Source organism: Cordyceps militaris (assembly GCF_000225605.1).
Source record: "Cordyceps militaris CM01 unplaced genomic scaffold CCM_S00001, whole genome shotgun sequence".
NCBI lineage: Eukaryota > Fungi > Ascomycota > Sordariomycetes > Hypocreales > Cordycipitaceae > Cordyceps > Cordyceps militaris.
Window position 1 is genome coordinate 3,400,737 of NW_006271969.1, and position 24,294 is coordinate 3,425,030.

General features: G+C 56.7%; 9 protein-coding genes across 9 annotated transcripts; 4 read left to right on the top strand and 5 right to left on the bottom strand.

Moving 5' to 3' along the window:
• Nucleotides 1-60: 60 nt before the first annotated feature.
• On the bottom strand, nucleotides 61-1,920 carry CCM_01098 (triadin, putative; the record flags this gene model as incomplete). The annotated part of the gene is made up of 5 exons (XM_006666256.1): nucleotides 61-300; nucleotides 363-533; nucleotides 610-1,762; nucleotides 1,815-1,860; nucleotides 1,911-1,920. The coding sequence occupies 5 exons, from the start codon at nucleotides 1,918-1,920 to the stop codon at nucleotides 61-63; spliced, it is 1,620 nt and encodes a 539-aa protein (XP_006666319.1).
• Nucleotides 1,921-3,527: 1,607 nt separating this feature from the next.
• Nucleotides 3,528-5,237, top strand: CCM_01099 (protein-ER retention receptor; the record flags this gene model as incomplete). Its single annotated transcript, XM_006666257.1, has 4 exons — nucleotides 3,528-3,559; nucleotides 3,993-4,062; nucleotides 4,145-4,504; nucleotides 4,548-5,237. 4 exons carry the CDS (start codon nucleotides 3,528-3,530, stop codon nucleotides 5,235-5,237), a joined length of 1,152 nt encoding a protein of 383 aa, XP_006666320.1.
• Nucleotides 5,238-5,766: 529 nt separating this feature from the next.
• On the bottom strand, nucleotides 5,767-7,098 carry CCM_01100 (uncharacterized protein; the record flags this gene model as incomplete). Its single annotated transcript, XM_006666258.1, has 1 exon — nucleotides 5,767-7,098. The coding sequence occupies one exon, from the start codon at nucleotides 7,096-7,098 to the stop codon at nucleotides 5,767-5,769; it is 1,332 nt and encodes a 443-aa protein (XP_006666321.1).
• Nucleotides 7,099-9,821: 2,723 nt separating this feature from the next.
• On the top strand, nucleotides 9,822-10,150 carry CCM_01101 (DNA repair protein Rex1; the record flags this gene model as incomplete). The annotated part of the gene is made up of 3 exons (XM_006666259.1): nucleotides 9,822-9,840; nucleotides 9,906-10,054; nucleotides 10,103-10,150. The coding sequence occupies 3 exons, from the start codon at nucleotides 9,822-9,824 to the stop codon at nucleotides 10,148-10,150; spliced, it is 216 nt and encodes a 71-aa protein (XP_006666322.1).
• A 123-nt stretch (nucleotides 10,151-10,273) lies between these two features.
• Nucleotides 10,274-11,192, bottom strand: CCM_01102 (enoyl-CoA hydratase/isomerase family protein; the record flags this gene model as incomplete). The annotated part of the gene is made up of 2 exons (XM_006666260.1): nucleotides 10,274-10,767; nucleotides 10,838-11,192. The coding sequence occupies 2 exons, from the start codon at nucleotides 11,190-11,192 to the stop codon at nucleotides 10,274-10,276; spliced, it is 849 nt and encodes a 282-aa protein (XP_006666323.1).
• A 955-nt stretch (nucleotides 11,193-12,147) lies between these two features.
• CCM_01103 (glutathione transferase, putative) lies at nucleotides 12,148-14,221 on the top strand (the record flags this gene model as incomplete). The annotated part of the gene is made up of 4 exons (XM_006666261.1): nucleotides 12,148-12,728; nucleotides 12,853-13,564; nucleotides 13,633-13,713; nucleotides 13,844-14,221. The coding sequence occupies 4 exons, from the start codon at nucleotides 12,148-12,150 to the stop codon at nucleotides 14,219-14,221; spliced, it is 1,752 nt and encodes a 583-aa protein (XP_006666324.1).
• A 158-nt stretch (nucleotides 14,222-14,379) lies between these two features.
• On the bottom strand, nucleotides 14,380-16,543 carry CCM_01104 (phosphate transporter; the record flags this gene model as incomplete). Its single annotated transcript, XM_006666262.1, has 5 exons — nucleotides 14,380-14,801; nucleotides 14,849-15,919; nucleotides 15,967-16,256; nucleotides 16,322-16,410; nucleotides 16,460-16,543. The coding sequence occupies 5 exons, from the start codon at nucleotides 16,541-16,543 to the stop codon at nucleotides 14,380-14,382; spliced, it is 1,956 nt and encodes a 651-aa protein (XP_006666325.1).
• A 1,731-nt stretch (nucleotides 16,544-18,274) lies between these two features.
• On the top strand, nucleotides 18,275-19,551 carry CCM_01105 (uncharacterized protein; the record flags this gene model as incomplete). Its single annotated transcript, XM_006666263.1, has 4 exons — nucleotides 18,275-18,483; nucleotides 18,532-18,656; nucleotides 18,706-19,317; nucleotides 19,376-19,551. 4 exons carry the CDS (start codon nucleotides 18,275-18,277, stop codon nucleotides 19,549-19,551), a joined length of 1,122 nt encoding a protein of 373 aa, XP_006666326.1.
• A 2,123-nt stretch (nucleotides 19,552-21,674) lies between these two features.
• CCM_01106 (C2H2 transcription factor (Egr2), putative) lies at nucleotides 21,675-22,526 on the bottom strand (the record flags this gene model as incomplete). Its single annotated transcript, XM_006666264.1, has 1 exon — nucleotides 21,675-22,526. The coding sequence occupies one exon, from the start codon at nucleotides 22,524-22,526 to the stop codon at nucleotides 21,675-21,677; it is 852 nt and encodes a 283-aa protein (XP_006666327.1).
• Between the last annotated feature and the right edge of the window lie 1,768 nt (nucleotides 22,527-24,294).

Genomic DNA, 24,294 nt, shown 5'->3' on the forward strand with positions numbered 1-24,294 from the left:
CAGTTGGGGCATGGGCAGGCGTTTTTTCCAATAAAAAATATAACAAGTTGCTAATTCACATCACCTTGACTCGAGTACGGTGGCGGCGCGTTCCAGAAAGGCATTGAAGTCTTGGATCTGGTGTAGTAGGCCACCGGTAGGGCCGTTGCTGCTCGCCTGCTGGGCGACTTGGGAGATGATAAGCTCGAGGTTGCCCAGCTCGGCTTCTTTGCGGGCTCGCGAGGACAGATCAGCGGCGTCGCGGCCCTGCTCAACAGCCAGGTCAATATCGTGCATGAGGTTGGACGCACTCAGACGGTGCTGCACATTTTCGTTAGGGTGATTGCTCGTAGGGAAATACGTGGTCAAGTCAAGCCACGTACCTTGGAGTCGCTGCCGTCCTTTTCGCTCCGCGCCCGAACGCCGTCCATGCGAAGCGCGACCTGTTCCTTTTCCGCCTTGAGACGCAAAATCTCCTGTCGCAGCTCCAGCTTTTCCTTTTGCACATGGCGAATTCGCTTCCGTAGCGAGTACCAGTGATTCAAGTAAATAGACTAGTCAAAAAAATATTCTTATCAGCAACCAAAGACGAGTCGGGAAAAAAAAAACCATGGAACATCGTCTACTTACATGCTGCAGAAGCTGGGCGCTGACTTCTTCACGAAACGCTTCAATGGCGCGCATCTTGATGCGGCAGTCCTTTTTCTTGTCCTCGTCCTGCGTCTCCTGGCGCAGGTACTCGTACTTGCCGAGAGTCGTAGAGATGACCTCGTCGCAGACCTGCGCAAAGACGTCGACGACGGTCTCGCTGTTGCGGTTGGCCAGGGCCGCCTCGGTCTGGCCGCCCTCGTCGTCGCTCTCGGCGCCGTCGGGCCCGTTGACGAAGCGCTGCACCGTAATCTCAATGACGTTGTCGTCGGCGCTGCCTGCGCGGATGCCGCCGTGGGAGCGCTGCCGCGCCGACTCCTTTGGTGGACGCCCGCGCCGCTTGCCCGCACCGCCCTCGGCCGCGTTGCGCCTCTTGGGCTGTCGCTGCGCCGCCGGCTCGCGCCGCGCCGCCGGCTGTGGGCGCGGCCGTTTGGCCGCGGGGCGCTCCTCGGCGGGTTCTGTGTCGGAATCCTCCTCGGAGCCCAGTTCGGGGGACGGCGGCGGCTGGAAGCTCACGCGGGGTCTCTTGCGGCCAATCGTCGCGGCTGCCCTGTCGTCGCCGATTTCTTCCGCCTCCTCCGCCTCGGGGGAGGGGGACTCTGCGACGGGGCTTGGCGCAGGAGGTGGTCGGGGTGCCGGTTGAGGCACCCTCGGCGGGGGCATCAGCTGCGGATCGTCGGATTCATCGTCGCCAGACGGGCCGGCTGGGGTCGGGGGAGTGTTGCGCGTGGGCGAGGGCGCCTGGCTCTGGCGAGGGGGCCGACGGAGGGGCGGAAGCGAAATGGGCTGGATCGGGTCCGGCTCGAGGGCACTCCTCATGCGCGCCGCGCCGGCCAAGACTTCTTGCACGGGCAGGCGGCGACGGTGTCCGCTGCCGGGGGCGTGCGCTGGGCTTTCGGTGATTTCCTCATCGTACGGCGCGGGCCGTGGCGGGCTTTGTATAAGCGCTTGGTGTATACTCGGCGAGGTGACGGGCTCGTTTGGCTCCTGGGGTGCGGAAGGGATCTCGGGACTGTGCTGGGCTGCTTGGGCGTTTGGTCGAGCCGCGGAGGCGGGGGAGGAGCTGGGCTGCGTAAACGGCTCGCCGATGCCCTCAATGTCGAGATTGAAGTCGTCGCTTCCGACGTTGGCTCGGCTGGGCACGGAGTTAGAACATGGGTGGCAAACGGGACCGTAGAGAGACGTACCCAGCGCCGCGAAGACGTTGATTCAAGCGCTCGGCGCGGTCCTGACCTTAGGTAACAGTTAGCTCTGACTTGGGATAATGATTTGCAGTGGCGAACCTGTCTCCATGGTAGCAAGAGAGAGTCGCGCGCAACTCGTCAGATGATAACCATTGGAAAGCCGTGTCTGCCGTTGATGATGCTGGGCTGGACGGCAACGTTGTGAGACGCGGTCTGGATGTATGGAGATGCAGTGACGCGTTTAAAGCCGGCGCTAGCTTGCCCTGGCCACTGTAACTTCAGGCTCCAGCGTTGTGGGCAGGCTGAGACGAGGCTTGTTGCCATGGCCCTAGCGGAAGCAACCAGTAAAATGTGCACTAATTCACAAAACACCACCAAAAACTAGAGTAATGCGGTGAAGCAAGTATCGCGAGAGCTTCAAACACCGACCATGAGCCATCAGGCCCGATGCTGCGGTATCGGGACGGATGGGGACTGGAAAAGGTATAAAAGCCCTGCAAAAGTGTGTGTAAATGGGCAGTGAAATCAGCATTCATCTCTTCATCTCGATTACCATGGCCAAAGAGCAGCAAATTCCCAGCGACAACATTGTCAATCTCGGCTCTTTGATCGAGCTCAAGCTGGTTGATATCCTGCAAGATGGCCGATCGGAGATGCCGAGCTTGTATGTTGTCGAGGTGCGTCGCAAGACGGACAGCTCACGACCCGCCCGAAGCGCTGGCAAATGTGTACTGAAGACGGTACGTTGCAAACCCTCTGGACAAGAACGAGTTGTATTAAGGTTATTCCGAGTAGTTCCCTCGAGACACGAAGAACCAAGAAACCTTCCGCCACGAAGTCCAGGCCTACTCCAAGCTTACCAGGCCCGTCACTTACAGCAGCGCGCAAGAGGCTGCCGACGGTCTTGTCGACACGCTCTCGGCGCTCAAGCCCAAGCTTGGCTGGCCGCGCTGCCTGGGCTACCTGGCGGTCCCTACCAACATTGACGACTACGGGTTTGCATGGACCGACGTGGTCGAGGCGGCGGCGGCGGCGGCGGCACAAGGCCAGACGCAGAATGCGCTGCTGCTCGAGTACATTCCCGGCCTGGCGCCTGTGCAGCTTAGCGACCTCGATGACGCGCTGATTCGGGACATTCTCGACGTCCTCGCGCAGTTGCACGAAGAGGGCATTCACCACCGCGCCAACGTCAACCTGGCGGTGTGGCCCAAGCCTGGGATTCGCAACATTTACGTCCGCTACGGCAGGCCCGGCGGCAGAGGCGGTTCGTACTTCGTATGAGTTGCCTGCAAAGTACTGCGTATACTAACGTGTTTGTGGTAAATAGTGCCATTTATTTCCAACTTTGGAAATGCCATGGTGCTGGGCGACAGCGAGAGCGAGCGGCGGCTGATGGAAGCCGAGAGGGAGGACCTCGAGCACCACCTAAAGCGAGGCATGCAAGGCAAGCTGCTTGTCGATGAGGTGCCACGCGAGGTGCAAATCCTGCTCGGTGGTGCAGTTTAGGTGTCGGTAGATTGTGGCATATTGGCAAGGAGCAGCTTGGGTGTGAGCTGAAGCAAGATGTGGGTGGAAGCATGGTAATAACTAATGATCCAGGTACTGGGTAGTTGGGATGCCGATTTCTGTTAGGCCTGTACGGATTAACGATTATTATCGATTCTTGACAATTGATATATTGAACTACCTGTCATCTGTAACTAGCTGACCCGAGACATGTTTGGAGCCGGGACTGGTAGGCGAGCCGAGTGGTCGACACGGCCACAAAATTCACGTTTTACCATATTAATTACGGTATTGTTTCCCCATTTTACCTCCGTATTACACCTGCGATCTGCTAAAAATATTCAAAGGGTATTGTACCCATGACTTACGTGTACCTTCTTACTGCCATTACCCACCAAACAAGGTACCTGTACCGAGCTGCAGCTGTGCCGTCACCACTACCTACGGCTACAGTGGCACTACTGCACTGCAACCCGCGACTTTGCACCCTGGGGGGGCCTCGTCCAGGCTCCACTCCAGCAGCCTCGCTGCCAGCGTCTCCTCTTCCATGATAGGTAGCTGTCGCAGGTGACGCAGCCAACTGTCTTTCTCGTCTTCTTCCTCCTCCTCCCCCTTTCCCCCATCGCCATCGCCATCATACCGCACGTCTGGACGTTGGCCATCTTGACCGTCCAGCTCCCTCCATCTTGACAACTCCCAAATTGCGTGGCTGCCGACGCCTCTCGACATCATGGGTGCCTGGAACGCAAGTCAAATCTGCCTCCCCCCCCCCCCCCCCCCAGACAGGTCAAGTTGGCACCCTCCTGGCTAACCCGTCCTCTTTCTAGATCTTCCGCATCCTCGGCGACCTGAGCCACATGGCGTCCAAGGGCATCCTCATCTTCTCCATCCACAGCAACCGCAGCGCCGAGGGCGTCTCCCTCATCACCCAGATTCTCTACGCCCTCGTCTTTTGCACCCGCTACCTCGACCTCTTCCACACGGGCTCCGCGTGGAACGTCATCTTCAAAATCACCTACATCCTCACCTCGTTCTACATTCTCGGCGTCATGCAATGGGTCTATCCCCGCTCCCGCGAACGCGAGCTGTCCTGGAAGCTCGGCGCCATAATCCTCGGCGGCGCCGCGGCCCTCTCCCCGTTCGCCATGCTCGTCCTTTTGCCCAAGATCAAATGGAGCTTCCTCTCGGTGAGTCGAGCACTCTCTGCTCTCCCGCGACCGGCTTTTGAAGCCTGCTAACCTTGCGCGCGCGCACGCAAAGTGGATGTGGTCCTTTTCCGAGATTCTCGAGTCCGTCTGCGTCCTGCCCCAGCTTCTGCTGCTGCGCCAAACGACTGTCCCCACCGTCATCGACTCGTTTTACCTCTTGGCCCTCGGCTCCTACCGCGCCCTGTACTGCCTCAACTGGTTCGTGCGCATGTTTGACGAGCTGAAGCCCGACGCCCTGTCCGTCATCTTCGGCATCATCCAGACGGCCCTCTACGCCGACTTTGCCTGGGTCTACTACACGCGCCAGCGCGTCAAGCTCCGCGGCGGCGGCGTCGTCGACGCCGACGACCTGCGTAACGGCTGGCTCGTCCAGCGCATCTTTGGCCGCACCCTCGGCCACCACAACGAGGAGCACGACGACGAGGAGGCGGCCCTGCACAATGACCAGCAGCAGCGCGGCGGCGCCCGGCCCAAGTGGGGGTCCCGCGGCATATCCGTCAGCGCCGACGAGGGCATCTTTGAGGACGAGGAGCGCGCCGAGGCCTCGCAGGGTCTGGATGAGGCTGTCGATCCTGACGCCAAGATGCAGGACCCCGACGATCTCGCCAGAGCCCTCGACGACGATGCTGAGCCAGAGGATGCCCCTCTCCGTGGCCAGTCTTCTGGCACAACGCCGCCTGGCGTACGCGGCGGTGACGAATGGAGAGACTAACCGTCTCCTCATGTAAACGAATATATGCGACATTGGGTATGGGTGTCACTGGACAGTATGAGGTGGACGGAATCAGCTTTTTCTGCACCGCATATGTAAAGTACGTACAGCTTGCTATTTAGCCATGGGATCGGAGTAGAGGTTCATACGGATCACTATTTTCACTAGTATTGTGCGACCTTGAGTGGCTGGTGACTCGTGGTCGTATAAAGGTATCACACAATAACGTGTGGTGATTCTAACCAGCGCAAGTCAACAGCGCAGCACATGTATTGTATACATTATTGATAGGCACTGCTATATGCAAGAGAAAACAAAGCAGGCCACGATGAGTCTGGCCCCCGGTACTCCAGGATGATGTAGGGTAGTGCCCCCCAAACCCTCCCAAGACTACGCCGCAGCGCCCTATAAAAAATATATATCCAAGAACCACCAAAACAAAAACTCCCAAGTATGCCAAGCAATAAAATATTCAAATACAACGCTTAATTCCAACCTTAGAAAGCCACACCCTGTCTCCGCTGCCGTCTTAGAACCGCGAGTGGAGCGATGCCGAGTAGCTCGTGACCAGGTAGTCATGTTCGAGAGGGGGCATAAAGAGGTAATTATGATGCGGAAAGTGCTCGTACAGAGTCTGCCGGACCATGGGGGGGTCACCGGCCCTGTACCGGTACTGGGGTCGGCGCACGACGGGCGCCGGGTACGGCGGGGGCGCGTCGGCCGCGAGCGGCGGAGGCAGCTGCGCAGGGGCCGGCACGGCCACGACCGGTGCGCGCTCGTAGTCGGGCGGCGCGGCACCGTCCTCCATATCGCGCAGCTGGGAGCCGTAGTGCTCGCTGCTGTCTGGCGTGGCGTACCCGAGGCGCCGCAGGCGTTGGTTGAGCCGCTCGATGCGCCGTTGCCGGCTGCGCGAGGGCGACGCCGATGGCGACGGGGTGTGGAAGAATTCGGTGTTGCAGATGTCCGCTGGGGAGGAGGAACCGGCGGCAGCCTCCTCGTGATCACGGCGGCACTGCCGGTTGCGGAGGCACCGGGCATCCAGGATGGCGGCCATCTCCTCGGCGGTTTGGCGGCGGGGGCTGCTGTTGAGACCGGGGAGCTCCTGGGAGGAAGATGAGGAGACCGGCAGTGCGGAACGGTGGGCTTCGGATGGCGTTTCGTCAAAGAGGCGAATTGGACGAGTGGGTTCTTGTGGTTCTTGTTCTTGCTCTTCGCTACTTTGTGTATGTTGTATTTGCTCTTCAGGTGTTGTCGCTTGTGAGTCTTCCTGGCTGCGGCGTGGTTGCTGGCCCGCGCTGTGTCTTTGTTCCTCGATGATCCGTCTGCTGACCCGGCTGCTTGGTCTTCGTATTATATTTTCCTCGCTATGTCTTGGCGGCTCTCGTGTTGAATCGCTGCTGTGTCTCGACTCGCGGTCTTCGTTCTCCTCTAGTACACTATTTCTCGGCTCCGCACCCTCGTCTGTTGCGTCGACGCTTCCTTCTGTCGCGGCTTTTCGGCGCCTCTCGACGTCGTACGGTGGCGGTGCCTCGCCGAGCTCATTGAGACCTTCGTTGGAGCGGAAAAACCACCAGTTGAGGCCTAAACTCGCTGGGGGCCACCGGTCGGCCGCGTCCGTGTCGTTGCGACGGCGCTCTTGCATCTGAGCCTCGCCGCCGTCGCCGGCACTGCTTGCTTCGAAACGCCGGCTGTGGCGCCGGCGCACATACGCGAAGAAGCCGATGAGAAAGACCGAGGCCAGCGTTACGAGCGGGATTATGACGTAGGTAACGGGTGGCATTTGAGTGCTAGGCGGCGAGGAGCTGGGTGCCGGTGTGGCAAAGGCCGTCGCCGTGGCAGGCGGCGGTTCTGTTGTGGACATGGTTACAGGGAGGATTCGCTATGTCATGTAGAGGAGTGTAGGGGTTGATTTTTGAGAATTTGGTAAAAGGAGAAACATATATCGAGCCTTGAGATAATGATTTGGCTTGACTCGGAGATGGAATTATTCTTGTCATACAAGATGTTTGGCGGGTTGGATCGATGTCGTCACAAGTCGGATGGGTCGGACCCGAAATAGGCAAATCGTCGCTGGTGAATGCAACAGTACGGCAACTAAATGCCGGCGGGACGAAGGTGAGGAATAATGGCTAGACGAAGTAGGAAATGGTGAGAGTTGTTGGATTCGACCGCCTGGAGAAGGGTCAAGATTTGAAAACACTATTCGCTACCGAGTCGTCGCGCGACACGCCGAATCGGCCAAAGTTTGTTTCCCTCGGTGGTGGGTGGTTCGAAATTGGACAAGCTAGCGCGGCAGTTGCTGCGTCTTCGTGTCCGTCTGAGACGACAACGAGGACCGTACTTTCGGAGACACGCACGGAGGGAAGAAAGGGAGGCTGCGGGCCGTGTCACCAGGTAGGAGCGCAAAGCTAACAGGGAGAGACGCAGCTATGTCAATGACAAGATGGACGCAAGTTTGGGGAACGAAGCGAAGAGGAGGGCTTCGGTGGCAGGGTAATGTGGAAATGAAATGCCATGGAGGGTTGGACTTGGAGATTGACACACTTCGTCAGCCACGAGACTGACTAGCACTTGCCACAATGAGTGGGCAAATGTGTGGATACGCAACGACACGAGAAGCGCTTCAAAGTGAGGCGCTCGAATTCCGGGCCGCAAATAGTTAGGCCGATGGGTGCGAAAGAGGAACGTCAGTTTCCGGCACCATCGCTCATGCTACTTCGTAGTTTATATGTCATGATGGCTTGACGGCGTTGGTGGTGTGGGTTGCTTTGGTGGTGGAGAGGGGAGTGTGAGGGGATTCACGTGCGGCTGCAGCTGCAATGACCAGGGATACGGCCTCCAAGTATTGGGTTTTGCGTTTCATTTTAACTTTAATGAATGCTGGTTGCGACGACACGGGTTGCGGCGGTTGTTGCTGCAGGAGTGATGTCCTACTTGTCAAAGGGGGGGGTCTGATAAGAGTTGCCGCGGCGAGCCGATGCTCTCGTTTTGACTATGCTTGCCGCGGGGCTTATTAGCTGACGTTACAACGAAAAGAAAACTGAGGGCTGTTCCAGTTCGTCCTAGGTACAAACAACCCTGGTGGACAAGAAGCCCAGGCCAACACAAATGGATGGGACGAGGCAGAAGAACCAGGCAGGCCAACGAGTCGAGAGGGGAGGGGAGAGGGCCGTCCTTGGTCTTTGATGCTTGCCGCGCATGCACGCCTGAGACAAGCAGCCTAGCGCCATCACTGTTGATCCTGTTCCCAGCTAGGGCTTGCTGATGAGGCTGGCGAGGAGACGAGCTGGCGAGCTGTGCGAATCGCATGTTGGTGGGGCTGGCTCGCTTTTCGCCTGCCCGGTATCCGTCTTGATCCAAGCCTTGCATGTGCTGCGATTAGCGTCATGGTGTAATTCGAGCCGTGGTCAATATTTCTGAACCTGGAAGAACTAGTTCACATTAGTTAGTGGATTGTGATGCAGGCAGCAAGCCACCACTGCAACCACACCAGCAAGGAGGAGGGGGCTTGGGGGCGTGTTGCTCAGGCGAGGCCAGCTGAGAAGCGCCACGTTTTGCGATGCGCCTAGTTGATTGAGTCGTTTGCAGCGGCAACGCGACGAGGCGGTCAAACTATCATTAGATAACAGTAACGACCAGAGCGAGATGGAGACAGCGCACATGCATGGATATGGAAGCCGTGGCATAGTGAAAGGTGTGCTTGGCGGCGCTTGAGCTAAAGAGTGCACCGTTGGGCACAAACACGATTCATTCGAAGCGAGCTTGGCAAAAGGGCCTGAAAAACGAGAATTGGGCAAAAGTTGAGCAATACCTATTAGGTACGGAGGGTGGTAGCGAGGAATTAGCATTACGATAGGATATATGTATGTGCTTGAAGGAGGGGGGAGGGGCAAACAGGCACTGGCACTCTAAGCAAGATGGAATGCGGGTACAACGGGAGTAAGAGGGTAAGAGGCCACAAGGGCCAGCATGCACAACTCGCTGCGGAGTGAATATGGGAGGTATCGATGGATGCAACAGTGCAGAATTTTCCTTTTCTCCTTCTGTTTTCTTCTCTTGATTGTATGCATGCAAAAAGGTGTCGTGCAGCGTCGCAGCCATTGGTACGTGCAGAAAAAAAGAGCGAGCTCGGTTGGAGGCGGCACATTTACACGATTTTTTTGAGGCGGTATTTACAGCGTCCGGGACGCTAAAAGAATGCCCTTGATGGGTTTCACGACAGGAATACAGCACCTTCTGCCCGTCCACAGCGCTCTCCTCCACCCAATCCACTGACAGGCCAATTCAGCGCTCCCATCCACTGCGCCCAGCTTATAGCCGGCCCACCTCATATCACGATCCAACCTCTCCCCATACGTACTCATCGCCAAACCGTGCTTTCCATCTGCTCCATCGCCGCTGCTACCAACAGCACCTACCTCCTTCCATTTCTATCCAGCGCCTGCTTATTTCCCCCTTTGCGACCCGCCTGGCGCGTCCTCGGCCCATCCATCACAGGCCTTGCCTTCCCAACCGTACCATTTCGCACTCTAGGTCCAACACCGAAGCCCGCTCTCGCAGAATACAATACGTACAACTGCCATCATGCCTCGTGCCATCAGAAGTATGCTTTACCCCTGGATGTGTTCGGCGTAGCACCGGCCTCGGCTAACAATCCGTCCCTCGCAGGCGTTCTCATCGAGTGCGACCCCTCCATCAAATCCATCATTGTCAACATTGACAGCGAAAACCACGACTTCATTATTGAGGATTTGGATGAGGAGCGCGTTGTTGTCAAGGAAAATATGGTTCCCTTGCTCAAGCAAAAGCTCGAAGACGTTTGTGCCGCCAACTCGTCATCGAAATGCTCTTACTAATTGTCGCAGCGTCTCAAAGAAAACTTGCCTCCAATCGACGAATCCGGCTCCGAGTAAGGTCCCATCAATACGACCTTGGACAATGTCACACATCATCACAACACAATAAACACTAGCATTTGAGGCGTTATACTGCATGATATCGATACCGAATATTCAATAACCTTGGCACAAATCCTCTTACAACTTGGAAAACGAAGGCTTCTTCTTTTGCATGCTGCTCATCATGGCCGTCACGAAGTCCTCGCCCTGCAGCGCCACCGAGTTCCACACCTGTGTATACCGCAGGCTGTCGGCGACGGAGTGCTCTTTACCGTAGTTGAGAAGCTCCTTGGTACCCTGCACCGCCACTGGGCTCTTGGACGCCAGCAGCGACGCCAGCTTCACGGCCGCCGCGATGGCTGTCGCCTTATCCTCGTGCACCTGGCTCACGAACCCTTGGGCCAGCGCCTCGGCCGCGCCGAAGTCGCGCGCCGTCATGCACACGTCCTTGACCCACGACAACGAGCCCACCACCTTGGGCAGCCGCGCGAGCGTGCCAATGTCGGCTGCCAGGCCAATATCCACCTCTTTGACGGCGAAGCGAGTCTTGGCCGTGCAGATGCGAATATCGGCGCACGTGGCAATGTCGATGGCGAGGCCGATGGCGACGTCGTGGAGAACCGCAATGACGGCTGTCCATGTTAGCAACGGACTTCAAAGACGATCCAAATATACTCTTGTAGCTGTTAAAAAAAAACGTACGCTTCTCGCACTTTTCCACGGATGTGATGCTCGTCTGAAACTCTTCAATGTGACCGCGCAGGAGCTTGGCCCGGCGGACCTCGTCGCCCTCAGCCGTCGTCAGCGGTGAGTCGGCCGTCGCCGCCTTGACATCGAGCCCCGACGTGAAGGCGCGGTCACCAACGCCACTGAGGAGGGCGACGCGGAACTCCGGGTCGGCGCTAATCTGCGCAAACACGCGCCCGTACTCAAGCCACACGGCCTGCGAAAAGGCATTGAGCCGCTTGGGGTTGTTGATTTCGACGTGGGCAACGTACTCGGCTGGCGACGTCACGCGCATGTACTGGTACGATGCGTAGGCGGGAACGATGGACATGGTTGCGGGCTGTGTGTGTGTGTGTGCGTGTGGTTGTTATAAAGATAGGAGAGATTGTGAATGGAGAGGGAAAGACGAAAAATTGGTTATGTTGGTGGGATGGGAAACGGCGTTTAATAGGTGAAATATCGGACGGCTCGAACGGGGTCTGAGATGGTCTGGGGAAGCTAGCGATGCCGAGGTTGACGCCGCCGCCCCGGTCAAGGGCGGAAGTTCGTCTCATCTCGTCCGGTTATATCTAGCCTCTTGTTGCGCACTTATCCACGACAAGACTGTATCGTGAGACGATGCCAGTAAATGCGTGGTTTAAAAGATCGGCTTTTGATCCGTGCCTCCCGTCTATGCAAATGCTCAGTGTGGCTTGTTACAGGACAAGTCCCATGTGATTGTGCGCACCACCTCACAACCTCGTGAACAGGATAACCTTGGCGAACATTGACTTGGAAACAGCACTCTGACATTTGCGAAAGCCAGCACAAGTCGCCTTTCCAGATGCAGTCATTTAGGAAAGAGATTGGCTACAAACGCGGCTCTTTGGACGCAAGAAACGCACCCGCGCACGAATTGGATGATGTTGGAACAGTCGTAGATGGCTACTCGCGTTCGACCAAGATGAGACAATTCATTGCAGAGAAAAAAAGAAAAAAATATTACTACATTCAATTGGTGTAGTTTCAAAACGTTTCTACAAGTATAGAATTATTCGTCGCATACCCTACATACACAGCCACATCATCACCATCTAAGATAAGATCCGTCAAGTGGTCCGTGCACGTCGCTCTTTTTGACGCCGACCAGCAGCATTTTACCCACTTGTCACCTAATTTGCCCTCATCACTCTTCCATCTCCTAAAAGCAGCAAGCAGCCGTGCGTCCATCGTGTTAGAGCCGCTCGAGCATCCCACTGCCTGTCTTGCGTTTTATATTGAAAGCAATCAGTGCCGTCGCCCCGGCCATGGCATCAGGGTCGTTCGCCAGCGGCCAGCCACAACAAACACCTCACCAGCCGCCCCAACAGCATGAGCAGCAGCAGCAGCAGCAGTACGCCATGGACATGGGGATTGGGTATCCGTCGGCCGCCGCCGCCGCCGCCATGGGCGAGGTGTACCGGGCCCAGGGTAACGTGTTTGAGAGGCTGGAGTACCAGCCGCAGGTCGAGGTAAACCGACAGCCGCAGAGGCGCCGACGACAGCAGCAGGACAGCGCCAGTGGAGGTCATGCGCCGGTGATGCAGGCTGCATCGCAAGCACCGATGGGGGCACCGGACAAGCAGACGCAGCACATGGGCCAGTTTGGCATCTTGGCGCCGACGCCAGTACCCGTGGTGCACCCGCACCGATCGATGGCCCCGGCTATGGGCCAGCCGACGCTGCATTTCGCGCCCGCCATCCAGGCCGGCGCCGGCGCCGACGCAGACGCCGCGCCCTCGGCCCACGGCAAGCTGGGCGGCAAGATTGTTGTCGATCCGCCAGACTTGCACGCTTGGCGGGAGAAGCTATTCAACGTGGATGAGATGATTGTATTGACACAGGAGCAGTAAGAACCCCCAAAACCTGCTTGTTTTTTTTTTCGTCTCTGATAAGGGCTCCCACGACTTACAACCGCGCGCGCTCAGGTTCGAAACATACTTTCCGCACGTGGATAATGTCTACTCGCACAGGTCCACGCAAAAGTACAAGCGCAAGCCGTTTGTCTCGCACTACTGGGACTGCCGCATGAAGGGCCGCCCGCCCGGCACGCCCAAGACGGAGGACCCCACCAAGAAGCGGCGCCGGCGCAGCGCGCGCGAGCGCGACCTGTGCGACGTCAAGATCAAAATCACCGAGTACTTTCCCAGCACGGAGCCGGTGCAGCTCGACGGCGGCGCGGACGGTGCCGCCACCACCAGCGCCGCCGCCGTGGCCGCCGGGTACCACGGGCAGCGCTTCTGGACCATTCAGCGCGTCAACGGCAACGGCGGCAACGGCAAGGGGGACGGCGTCGCTGGCCCGCACAAGCACACGCTCGCCAAGAGCGACGAGATCAAAAAGAATAGCGTCCAGCGGCACATGGCCTCGCAGGACCGCGAGACAAAGCGGGCGCAGCCGGCCCCGCGCCGGCCTACAGGCACCGCCGCCGTCACCGCTCGGAAGCACGCGCGCGAGGCCGGCGCCGCCGGTGACGTCAAGCTGTACGCCGCGTGCCACTGCCCCTTTTCGCAGCGCGTCTGGATCGCCCTCGAGGCCAAAGGCCTCCCGTACCAGTACTGCGAGGCGGACCCGCACCGCAAGCCCGCCCCGGCGGGCCTGCTCGAGGCCAACCCCAAAGGCCAGGTGCCCGCGATCCGGCAAGGCGCGTGGGCCTGCGCCGAGTCGTCTGTGATTTTGGAATATGTACGTCTCCCCTTCATAATACTTCAATTCAAGGTGGGCATGCTGACAATTCCGGCCTCCCCCTCCAGCTCGAGGACTTGGACGCGCGCGTGCCGCTGCTGCCCTCGGACGCGCGGCTCAAGGCCAACTGCCGTTTCTGGATCAACCATGCAAGTTCTTCACCGCTTCCTACAGTCTTTTTTTTTCACCGCCGTTTCATACCAAGAAAGGGAAACCAAAGGAATAAAAATCAGAGAAGAACAAAAAAAAAAGAAGAAAAGCCACTAATACGCGCATCAGATCAACACGGACCTCCTCGTCGCCTTTTACGCGCTTCTCCAGAATACGGACCTCGCGCGGCAAGCAGACCTCATCACGTGCCTGCAGGCGCAACTCGATCGCCTCGCGCAGGCTGCCGACGAGCGTGGCCCGTACTTTCTCGGCGCCGCACTCAGCCTCGTCGACGTGCACCTCGCTCCATGGGCGCTGCGCCTGCGCACCATTCTGCACCCCCGCCGCGGCTGGCCGGCCGCGGCACCGGCGTCCGCCTCGCGCTGGGCGCGCTGGCTCGACGCCCTGGAGCGCGACGCGCACGTCAAGGCGACTACGAGCGCCGATGACTTGTACGCGGATACGGCAGATATGCTCATCAACGACCCGGCGCCGGTGCCGCTTTGAGGGGACAAGGGAAATGGAAGAAATGAAGAGAACCATGTGTCATGTCTGGACTATGAATTGTATACATTAAGGCGTTCTGTAGCATTTCTGTAGCGTTCTGCGCAATATTTCGTAAGAATAAACAAACTAGTTTATACAATCTGCATCAAATGGGGGTATTATGTCTCCTGTCTCCGTCTCGGCCCACGTCTCCGGCTGCGCAGCTCACCCCAGCGTTCCTTCAACGACACCAACTCCCCAGCCTGCCTGGCTCGTTCCCTCCCCTCGCCCAGCTCCTCCAGGTCCTTGCTCTCGAGGACGCGCTTCTCGCGGCCGTCGCCCGTGGGCTCCACGACCCAACGCTGCGGGTCGGGCAGGTAGGCCCACGAGAAGAAGGCCCCGACGACGGCAACGGAGCCAAAGAGCAAGAAGATGAGGCCCTGGCGTGTATGGCTCTTGTAGGCCTTGTTGATGCCAAACACGACGAGCACGGCGACGATGCTGCCGAGCTTGCCGGCGGCGGCCGAGATGCCGTGGCACGTACACCGGTAGCACGTAGGAAAAATCTCGGCGGGGATCATGAATGTGAGTGTGTTTGCACCTGTGGGGGTTAGCTGGTTGTTGGTGCGTTTTCGTAGAGGGGCTTACCAAAGTTGAATAAAAAGTGGCAGATGGCGACGCACACCACAGTGGCGGCTGCCGCGTAGTCACGATGGACGCTATAGTAAACACCACCGGTGATCATGAATACTACGGCCAGAATAATGAATGATGCCGTAAGCCACTGCCGCCTTGGTATGCGATTTGCAAAAAGAATGAAGCAGAGGCTGCCTGCTATGGAAGCCAACGACACCGTCAAGAGATATTGTTTGGTCTGCTCGATTAGGACGTCGTAGATGGTGTTGCAAGGATGCGTTGAGTCGGTTTGCCACGTTGGCAGGCCTTTCGTCCTCCATCCAGGAACTGTCGATGTTCCGCCCGGAAGACTTGAATTCCAGCATTCCAGACTCTCATTGATTGCGACTGGTGGTGTTGTCGCCCACATATCGGAGAGTGTACCCTTATTATCGAGGGACAATCCATAGAAACTAACGTCGAGAAAGAACCATGTTGAGGCCGTACCTAGCAGGTAGACCCAGTTCTTATCGCGAATAAAGTAATTGTGTAAATCTTCGCGAGAGAATTGCACCGGCATAGGTCGAGGCGAGGGCTCCGGGTGCAAGTTGCCATTTGTATTCTGCAGCGCAAACGAATTCTGATGATGCAAACTTTGCTGATGCATATTCGGGTGCATGCTTTGCTGCGTGTTCTGGTGGTGATTGGCTGAATTGGCAGGTGTTCCGTAGACTCTTTGCGTGTTTAGAATGGCAATGGCTGGCTTGTTGCGAACCTCGAGACTGTACAGGCCGCAGTCAAACAGGAAGAAGCGGAAAATGATGGCAAGAAGAGCGGGGACGGCGCCAGATCCAATTACGATCCGCCAAATTCCGTCTACTGCTCTGCGGCACTCTTCTTCATGGAGAGTGTCCAAGCCGCAACGAAGATCCCTCAACTTCTTGCTGTCTTCGAAGCCAAGCAGTACCCAGAGCCCGACAAGTTGCGCCAAGGCCTGACCAACCGGCTGCATGAGAAACACGCTTGAAATCATGGTTCCTCTTGATTGTGTGCTGGCCCATTCGGATGTAATGACAGCGCTGAGGGGATATTCGGCACCAATGCCTGTTACTGTTAGCTCAGCACATGGATGACTTTGAGGCAGCGCATACCAATACCCATGACAAAACGCCACCATATAAACAACCCTAAGAAGGACATGTCATTGTATCCATGGCTGCTGGTTGCAACACCAATGGTTGAGACAATGACGAGCACAAGCTCGATTCCGTAAAGTCGAGTGCGGCCATAGTAATCGGCGAGGAAGCCAAAGGAAAGCTGACCAATGACGGAGCCGAGGAGTGTAAAGAGATTAATGAGAAGACCGGGCCATTCACGGCCATGCGGATAATACACAAATGAGATGGATGCTAGAATCACGTTGGTTGAGAAAAGGTTGTATCTGGACATGTGTTAGCCAGCCGTCGGCGGGCTGCGCCGGGACGAGCGAAGCGAGACGAGACGTACGAGTCAGTCAAAAACCCCGAGGCGGCGACACCCCAAATCCTAAAGTTCCACGAGTTGAGATCCAGTTCATATCGCAGTTGATGGCGGTCCTGCACGATTAGCGGTGCTACGAGGATCAGATTGGTGGAGGGAAGTTACCTGCAGATCCTGTGCCGGAAGAGCAGAGCTGTCTGCTCCGAGGAAGCCTCGATTTCTAGGTCCGAAAGATGACCCGAGAGGCATTGTAAATGTAGTCTGCACCAGGCATGAGGAGCGACGAGGCGGTTAGATGTTTTGTAGAAAATTTGCCAGACTCGTGCGCACGAAACGGAGGGCAATTTCAGCGCAGAGCGCGCCAGGGCTGCAACAGCCGTTGTTGGTCTAGCTATATCTCGGCGCAAGCGGGGGCGCAGTTGAAAAGCTGATGAAGAGTGTTTTGCAGTGTCTCGCATGACGAGAGGAGAATACATTCAGTCCCGAGATAGTTAATGTCGGCGCGGTCAGGAGGCCGCGACAGATTGTCAGACAGAGTGAATGCGCCGCCAATCAATAGTGTAGGCGGACAGGCGAGGAGGCGCCCCTGTCAGTGGGCCGGGCTGGGCTCTGCAAGACTCGGGCTGAGAGCTGGAGGGCAGGTTGGCGACTTGGCAGTGAGGCAGCACCAGTTATTTGCAGGAGGAATTGGTGACAGGTGATGGTGACCCCAGACACCCAAGGCTAGGCAATATCCCCCACCCGGTCGAAGATGCAGCAGCGGTGGCTAAAACGTGATGGCAGTGTGTCGTCTGTCTGGACATGTCGCGATGGTGGAGTTGCAGTGGCGTTGCCAATGTGCAAACTCTACACAGTAGCGGACTTTGGGGAGGGCCTCGTGCGAGAGCGGGTAAGTCATGAAGCGATGCTTGAATGGTGGAAATTGGGCCAAGATGGTGGTTTGATGGTTCTTGTAGAGGAGAGTGAGCGAGCGAGCCGGCGGGGAAATCCAATCGGAGAGGAGCGTCTGTCCGCTTGGTGGTGTTGGCAGCTGGCAACCTTGAACCTTGCAGCCGGCAACCTCGCAGCTGGCAACCTCGCAGCTGGCAGAGTTGGGTTAACTACCTCTTCTTAGGTAGCAAACGCAAACACTCATAAACCCACTCATCACCACCCGCCGAGACAGACCAGGACTACCTTGAACTAACCTGCACTAACTATCTGCTTCCTCCGTCGCCCCCATCGTCATCTCCTCCTTCACACATCATACATCATCCTCATCATCGCCATCTCCATCCTCGCGACGCACTACAATGCAACGCTCAGCCATTCCTTCAGCCATGGTCCACACTCGCTCAACATCTCCCCACCTTCAACGGCGCCGCGCCAGCCCATCACAGGCCGCGCTCAACCCCCGTGCCTACCGCAACCGCCGCTAGTGGAACGGCTCTGGCCGACCCCCGCTGGCCGGCTTCGACCTCCACCTCCAACGACTTTAGCACGCTGCCAACACCGTCTTCTGCGCTGGATGCTTCCGCGCTGCATTGACTAATGGCGCGACATTCACCGGACCTGGCCAGCGAGCCGCTGCCGTGTCTAGTTTGCTGCTCAACCTGTCGCAAATAAATCGCCAACTGCAGTACTGAGTAGCATTGAGCGCCATTAGCCAGTGAGCAACCAGCCAGCGCATTGCGGAACATCATCGACTGCCCGTCACCTTTGCACGCTGCGTGGACCTGTCTGCTCGCCCACCCGCTTCCTAGCGTTCATCAAACATCAATTCTTACCACGGCCAACACATTTCACGAGACATTGGTCTACTTCCATAAAAAAAAACTCCTTGTCACGTCTCTGTCCAGCTGCGATCCGGCGCAATCTCGCGTCTCTGCTCGGCTCCCTGCCAACGTCAGCCTGCGCCTCGGTAACCATTTTGGCATGCTAGGTTCCCCTCCCCCACCGCCGACGTGACCTGATCGCCACGCCTCGAGCTGCTTCTGCAGCATGTCCTCGTCGAGTTCATCTTTTACCTCGTCTTCACTCGGCCGTCCGCCAACCTACAGTCGTTCCTACACCAGTCCCGTCGATTCTACTTGGACGCCAACTTCGGGCATCTCCATTGCTTCTGCGCCGTCGTCCATCGGAGGCTCCTTTGTGCCTCGCTCCAGTCTGCGTCCTCTCGACATTGGCCCCCCGGGCTTCCAAGCCACCATGTACGTCCCTCCGCACTGATAAATTGACGCCGGCTGCTGACTCGCCAGAACCCTCTTTCAAGACACACCAGAAGAGCGGACGGTATATCTCGGCCCCTGGGAAGTGGTCGGATCCGAGCAGCGCCGGGTGCTATGGCAATGTAGCTATCAGAACGAGCTCCTCGAGCATTACTGTAAGTCATCTGTTGCCCAGTCCACGCAAGCGCTTTGCTAACCCTGCAGTGCCATCCGATGTGCCCGCGGAAGTCTTCCCGCACACACTGCATTCGCGCCACAGGCAGTACCACGATCCCTCCGACATGGAGCGCTACGTCACATTCACCGAACCGCATCGCATACGATATATTTCTGACGAAGGTGTCTGCATCCATGATCAGTACATCACGGTGCGATACGAATTCACTTCTGTAGACGGCTCATTCCTCTTCCAGGGTGACGTGCGCCGAAAGGACTTGATAGACTTTTATGACGTCGACGTGGTTTGGACGAATGTACACGGCCGTACCGACAGCTATGGAAAAGTAAAGGGCATTGGCGCAATTCAGCGACTCAAGATATGGCGTGATAGATACACGACCTGCCACTCGCTGTCGGTGCTTGCCAACAAGACTGGCGGTTCATACCGAGAATACGATGTGCATACCTTTGAGGGGGAGCTCCGCGGAAGGGAGGACCGAGCGAAGCAAGTGCGGCTTGTAGTTCACGGTCGTCGAGGAAGTGCGCCGGAGAGCTCTCGGCGCTCACTTGCGCAGCGGATACGGCCACGAAGGCCATCGACAGACACCAGCGATCTCGATATCCGATATCTGAGTATCCAATTCACTCACGGCGAGGGTATGTTTGAGTTTTGTCTCGAGAATATAGCACGGGCTGACCTCTTTGATATTGGCAGGGTATCGGCGGTTCCTGGAAACTTGGTTGTATGCACACAGCTCTGATCGCGAGTTCAATGGGGTGCCATTTCCACCGCACCACTTTGAGCTGCCATCACCGCAAATTCTCCCTGATCAAGAAAACGATGCATCACATGGGCAGCTGGGATCTGTTCCTGAGCGGCCAGACGGATGAAGGATTACCTCCCAGGGCGTCCGAATAATACGACAAGAGCACCTCTGTTGGCAACAAAGCGTCGTCCGAGACTTTACCAGGGCTGGCGACCCTTGTCCAGCTAAAGGAATGCGACGTTTCTGTAGACTGTTCAAGAATGACACCAGCAATTTCATATCGCTTGGCATGACTCGGGATGAAAATAAAACAAAGACGAGAGACCTTGAACCTTGGATTGAGACAAATTCCCCACCGTTACCGCCCATGCGTTTGTCGCACCATGGCTGGAAGACCGAACCCGGCAGGGCGTGCTCGAAATGACAGGGAAAGAAGGCAAGGGCGGGATGAGATTGTCGCTCAAGTGCGTTATTTCAAGTTTCGGTACCAATGTATTGGATCTCGAAGGGCGAGATGCCTGTCGCCGCACAAGCCCGGCCGAAACATGGCCCGTGTGGCTCGTGTGTGTCTCGATGCAGGGTCCATTGTTGGAGGAGGAGGAAGCGGAACGAAGTAAACAGACTGATACAATGACCGGAAGACGGCGTGTTTTCAGCGCGCGATCCAGCCTGTGCGCAAACCACCAGAGACAACGGGAAGAGAGAGAGAGAGAGAGAGCGAGAAGCGCTCCGTCCTAGCGTCGTGCGGAGAAAACGCAAAGTTGTCTCTGACCGAGCTTGGCAACGCGATAGGTAGTTGGCTGTCACAGCACCCGAGATAACTTGCACAGCTGAGACCCTTTGTTACTGCTGATATAATGAAGATGATCAATAATAACAAGATGAATGATGAATGATGATCAAAACCTAGAGAAGCGGTATTTAGCGCATCAGTGACATTGACGTTGACTGACAGGTCACAATTTCCCGTGCATTCTTCCCGTTGTCCCAACAGGACCCTGGGTTGTTGTCCCCCCCTTCCCTCGATGTTGTAATATATTTGCCCTGTCGTTTTTTTTTGTAAAGCCACCAGACGAGTACAACGTAGCCACCACGTCCGGGGTCTCCGGATCATACGGAGGGAACAAGAAAAAAAAAAAAAGGTCTCACTGCCACACCCCCACCGCGAGAGAGACAGTAGAAAAACCAGGGGGGGGGGATGAGGAAGAAAAAAAATGACTTGCATGTTTTTTGGTGACATCTCACGGCCCTGGTCTTTTGAAAGCCCCTCCCCAAGTCAAGCCAAGCCGCCAAGGGAAACCTCCTTCTTCGTCTGCGGGCCGAACGACGGGCGCCGCCAAATCAGCCCATCGACGGGTGGCGGCGTCGAGCCGGGAATCGGAAGTGGTGGATGTAATTTGTATACTTCTTCACCTGATGGAGAGCAAAACAAGTCAAGCATTGGGGAGCAGAGGAGAGTTTAAGTAAAAAATGACAAGAACCAACCGCCGCTCAAAGCGGCCGTGTTCGATTCGTCGTATATTTTTGTGTCTGGTTGGATATCGCTAGCAAGATATATAAAGAAGAGAGAAAAAGCGAACAAGTGGTATACCAGTCCTCGAGTATCCCCTCCGCCAGCGCGGGTTTTGGCTCCCAAACGTGCCAGAAGAAACGCATTGCACTACGCAAAATGCACATTGTCGTGATGAACCCATAGTCCATCGCACCCATCTGAAAGAGAATAAAAAACGACGCCAATTCGTGTATTTTGCGTCTGTAATGTGCGCATATGCTAGTTCCCGTGTCCCGTGTATGTTGTGTATATATATAATGATATGTTCAAGAAGAAGAAAAGATTCTGGGCATCAAAGCCATAAATGTTGACCGATTTTGTATAATTGATGCGGTCGTGACAATTTCAAAGCAAAAATAGGAATCAAAATATTCCTTTCGGGAGGGGGAAAGCAGGCCCAACAAGCCGTGTATAGTAGTAGGGTTGTGTGCTTTCCAAAAACGCCAAAAATCAACATGCAGGACTGGTATCAAAGTCTTCCGTGTGGACTGCGGAAGAGACGGAAAAAAAAGGGGGCCGTAATAAGCGTAGAGATATCAAGGGAATCATTGGCGCACCACTCCTCTGTAAGGTGTGGCCGCATTAAAGATTAAAAAACGAAGCAAGCAGATCATGTCGATTCTGCAGAGAAGGCTCGGATATTTTGTTGCAGAAGGTAGTGTCGCGACATGAAAGAGATGTAGAAACTATTCATCTCATGAGCTCTCTTGGCAAGCAATGGCCATGGCAAGCGCATCGAGGCCGCTCCTGGGGGCGTGCGAGGCAGACGGACGGCTGTGCATGGGCAGCGTCGAGGCTGTCATCTCCCAGGCGGAGCGACCACCGCTGGCCATGACGGCGGGCGAGCGCAGAGGGGGCGGCGTGGGTAGCGCGTACTGGCGTACGTCGAGTTCTGGCCCGCTGATAGACGACGTCGAGCGGCTGCGTGCAGAGGCGGCCGGGCGACGATGGTCGGCGGCCGGCTTGGGGTGGGCGGCGGGGCCAGAACGGTGACTACTGGCGGTGCGGGACTTGTCCTTGTAGTGCGTCTCGAGGTGCTGCTTCATGTTGTCGGCACGGGTAAACTTCTTCTGGCAGCCGGCAAAGGTGCACTGGACAGCCTTTTCAGCCGTGTGAATCTTGGAGTGGCGGGAAGCGTGGCCCGACGTGGTAAACGTCTTTTCGCAGCCGTGGGAGTCGCGGAAGCGGCACGGGTAGCGCTTGGCGGGGCGGTCCTGGGCGGCGGCGCCAGCGACGGCAACATCGTCCTCGTTGGAGGTGGAACGGCTGCTAGCATAGTGTAGCGGGTGCTTGGCGAGGGAGGCGCGGCTAGACGTTTGCGAGGATGTGTAAGGGTAGTCGAGGGCGGGCGTCAACGGGGAGACGGCGTCACTACCGCTCACTTGCGAGTCGTAGGAGCTGGAGCGCCATATTTGCGGGCTGGTGGGTGACGAAGGGCCCGAGGGAGGCGTGGCATAGGCATGAGCAATGGTGTACGAGGACGGTTGGCGAGGCGTGTCGTCGTTGAGAAGCGAGACCCGGCGGCCAGCGGCGTTGCGAGCGTCCATTACGGCTGTGGTGGTGGGATTTTGGATTTGTTTGTTGGTGTAAGTGATGAAGCTCTGGGTGGCGAGGGGCGCGGAGTAGAGCAACCGCATCCAAGGGGGGTGGTCAGACGACGGATGGTAGATAGTAATTGGCAGTGCTTCGAGTGTAGCTGTAGCAATGTCGAAGCTGTAGTAGGATGTGAGGTGGGAATGTTGTTGCAAAAGGATCGGGTTGGTGATATGTGGGAAGGAAAGTGGGAGGGGAAAAGATGGAAAAGAGCTGGCAGAGGGAGTGGTAAAGTAGCAAAAGCTGTCTGAGCAGGAAAAAAAAGGCCGTAACCTGGGGGTGGAGGAAGATTGGTGCAAGAGGGAGGGGGGTGGCAGCATGGTGAAGAGTGAAGAGGGCGAAAGGGCGAAGACGAGGGAAACAGGATGGGGATGGGATGGGGATTTGGGCAAAGCCGCCGTTTCTGTCGAGCATGGGGCTATCAACGAGGTACCAGGCGCGGCCGGGGCAGGGCGAAAAGGTACCTGGATGGAGAGGAGGGTACCTGGGCCTGGGTGGGCAAGTGGGCAGGGCGTGACTGGAGTGGTTCAGGGTGTGTGGAGTTTGTGGCAAGAGGTACTGTAGGTGTGGCACAGGAGAGGGGGGATCCCTTGGTCTGGTACCCCCGCCGGCCGGCCGAGTGAGAAGGAGCGAACGATCGAGTGAGCCAGGCCGGGTCGAGGATTTCCGCTATCTAGGTACATACCTATTAGTTATTCTTTTGATTTTGGCTTTGCGTTTTCCTTTTTAACGTTAGGCTTGCTCGGGCTTGGCCTGTAACTAACCAACTGTTTCCCCAGCCGAGCGGGCAAGCTCCATCTGCGCTCTCGAGGTTTGTGACCCTTTGCCTTCCTGCATAGACTGTGGCTGACCCATTTCTTGCTGCAAACAGCTGTTGACGTGATGATGATGGTGCCAGTGCGTGCGTACATGATCTATTACAAAGTACCGCAGACAACGTCACACTTTTCAAAAAACACGCGAATCCCCAAGCAACAAAGACACAGCACAATTCCAAAGAAGAGGGATCCCGTTTTACATCCACGCCCATATTCCCCCCGGAAAATCCTCAGAGAGAAAAGAAAAGGTGATGGTGTGAGCCAAGGTTTGGTACTAAGGTACACCTACCTAGGTCCTATACCCAACTTTTTCCACCAGGCACTAATACTCCGGAAAAACTGAAAAAAAACACACCCCAAGAACGGCCTGCACGAATTGCCCCCACCATACCCTCCCTGCGACCCACTACAGCTTGGGGGCCCCGTTCAGGGTTACAGGCCGACAGGGGTTCTCAGGCTGTGTTTTTTGGTGGAGAAGAGGGACTCGCAGCGGGAAACATGGCTCGACTTATTTCTTTTGCTATTACTGTATTCGGAGGAGCTGGAGTAATAGACGCAACATTGCTTTTTATCAAGGGTTGCTTTTGCCCTTTGGTCATTTTTCATTCGCACAGATCATTCCATCAAAGTGAATTCATCCCAAAGTGAACTCGACCTGCGGGGAAAAGACTTTGCCGTTTGCTCCGACTTGCAAACGCCCGACGCCAGTCGTCTCTGCCTTCCCTAGGGTCCCATATCCGTAGGTACCTACCTAGGTAGCTCTCGCCACACTGCAGCCCCTTCAGCCCCTTCAGGTGCCCTGTGGCTGGTGCTGTAGTCAGAACGAGGCGCCCTGCACCGCCAGCATGACTCCTGCACTGCACGCCACACCATGCAGCCTGCTCTGCCGGGTCTGCACCGTTCA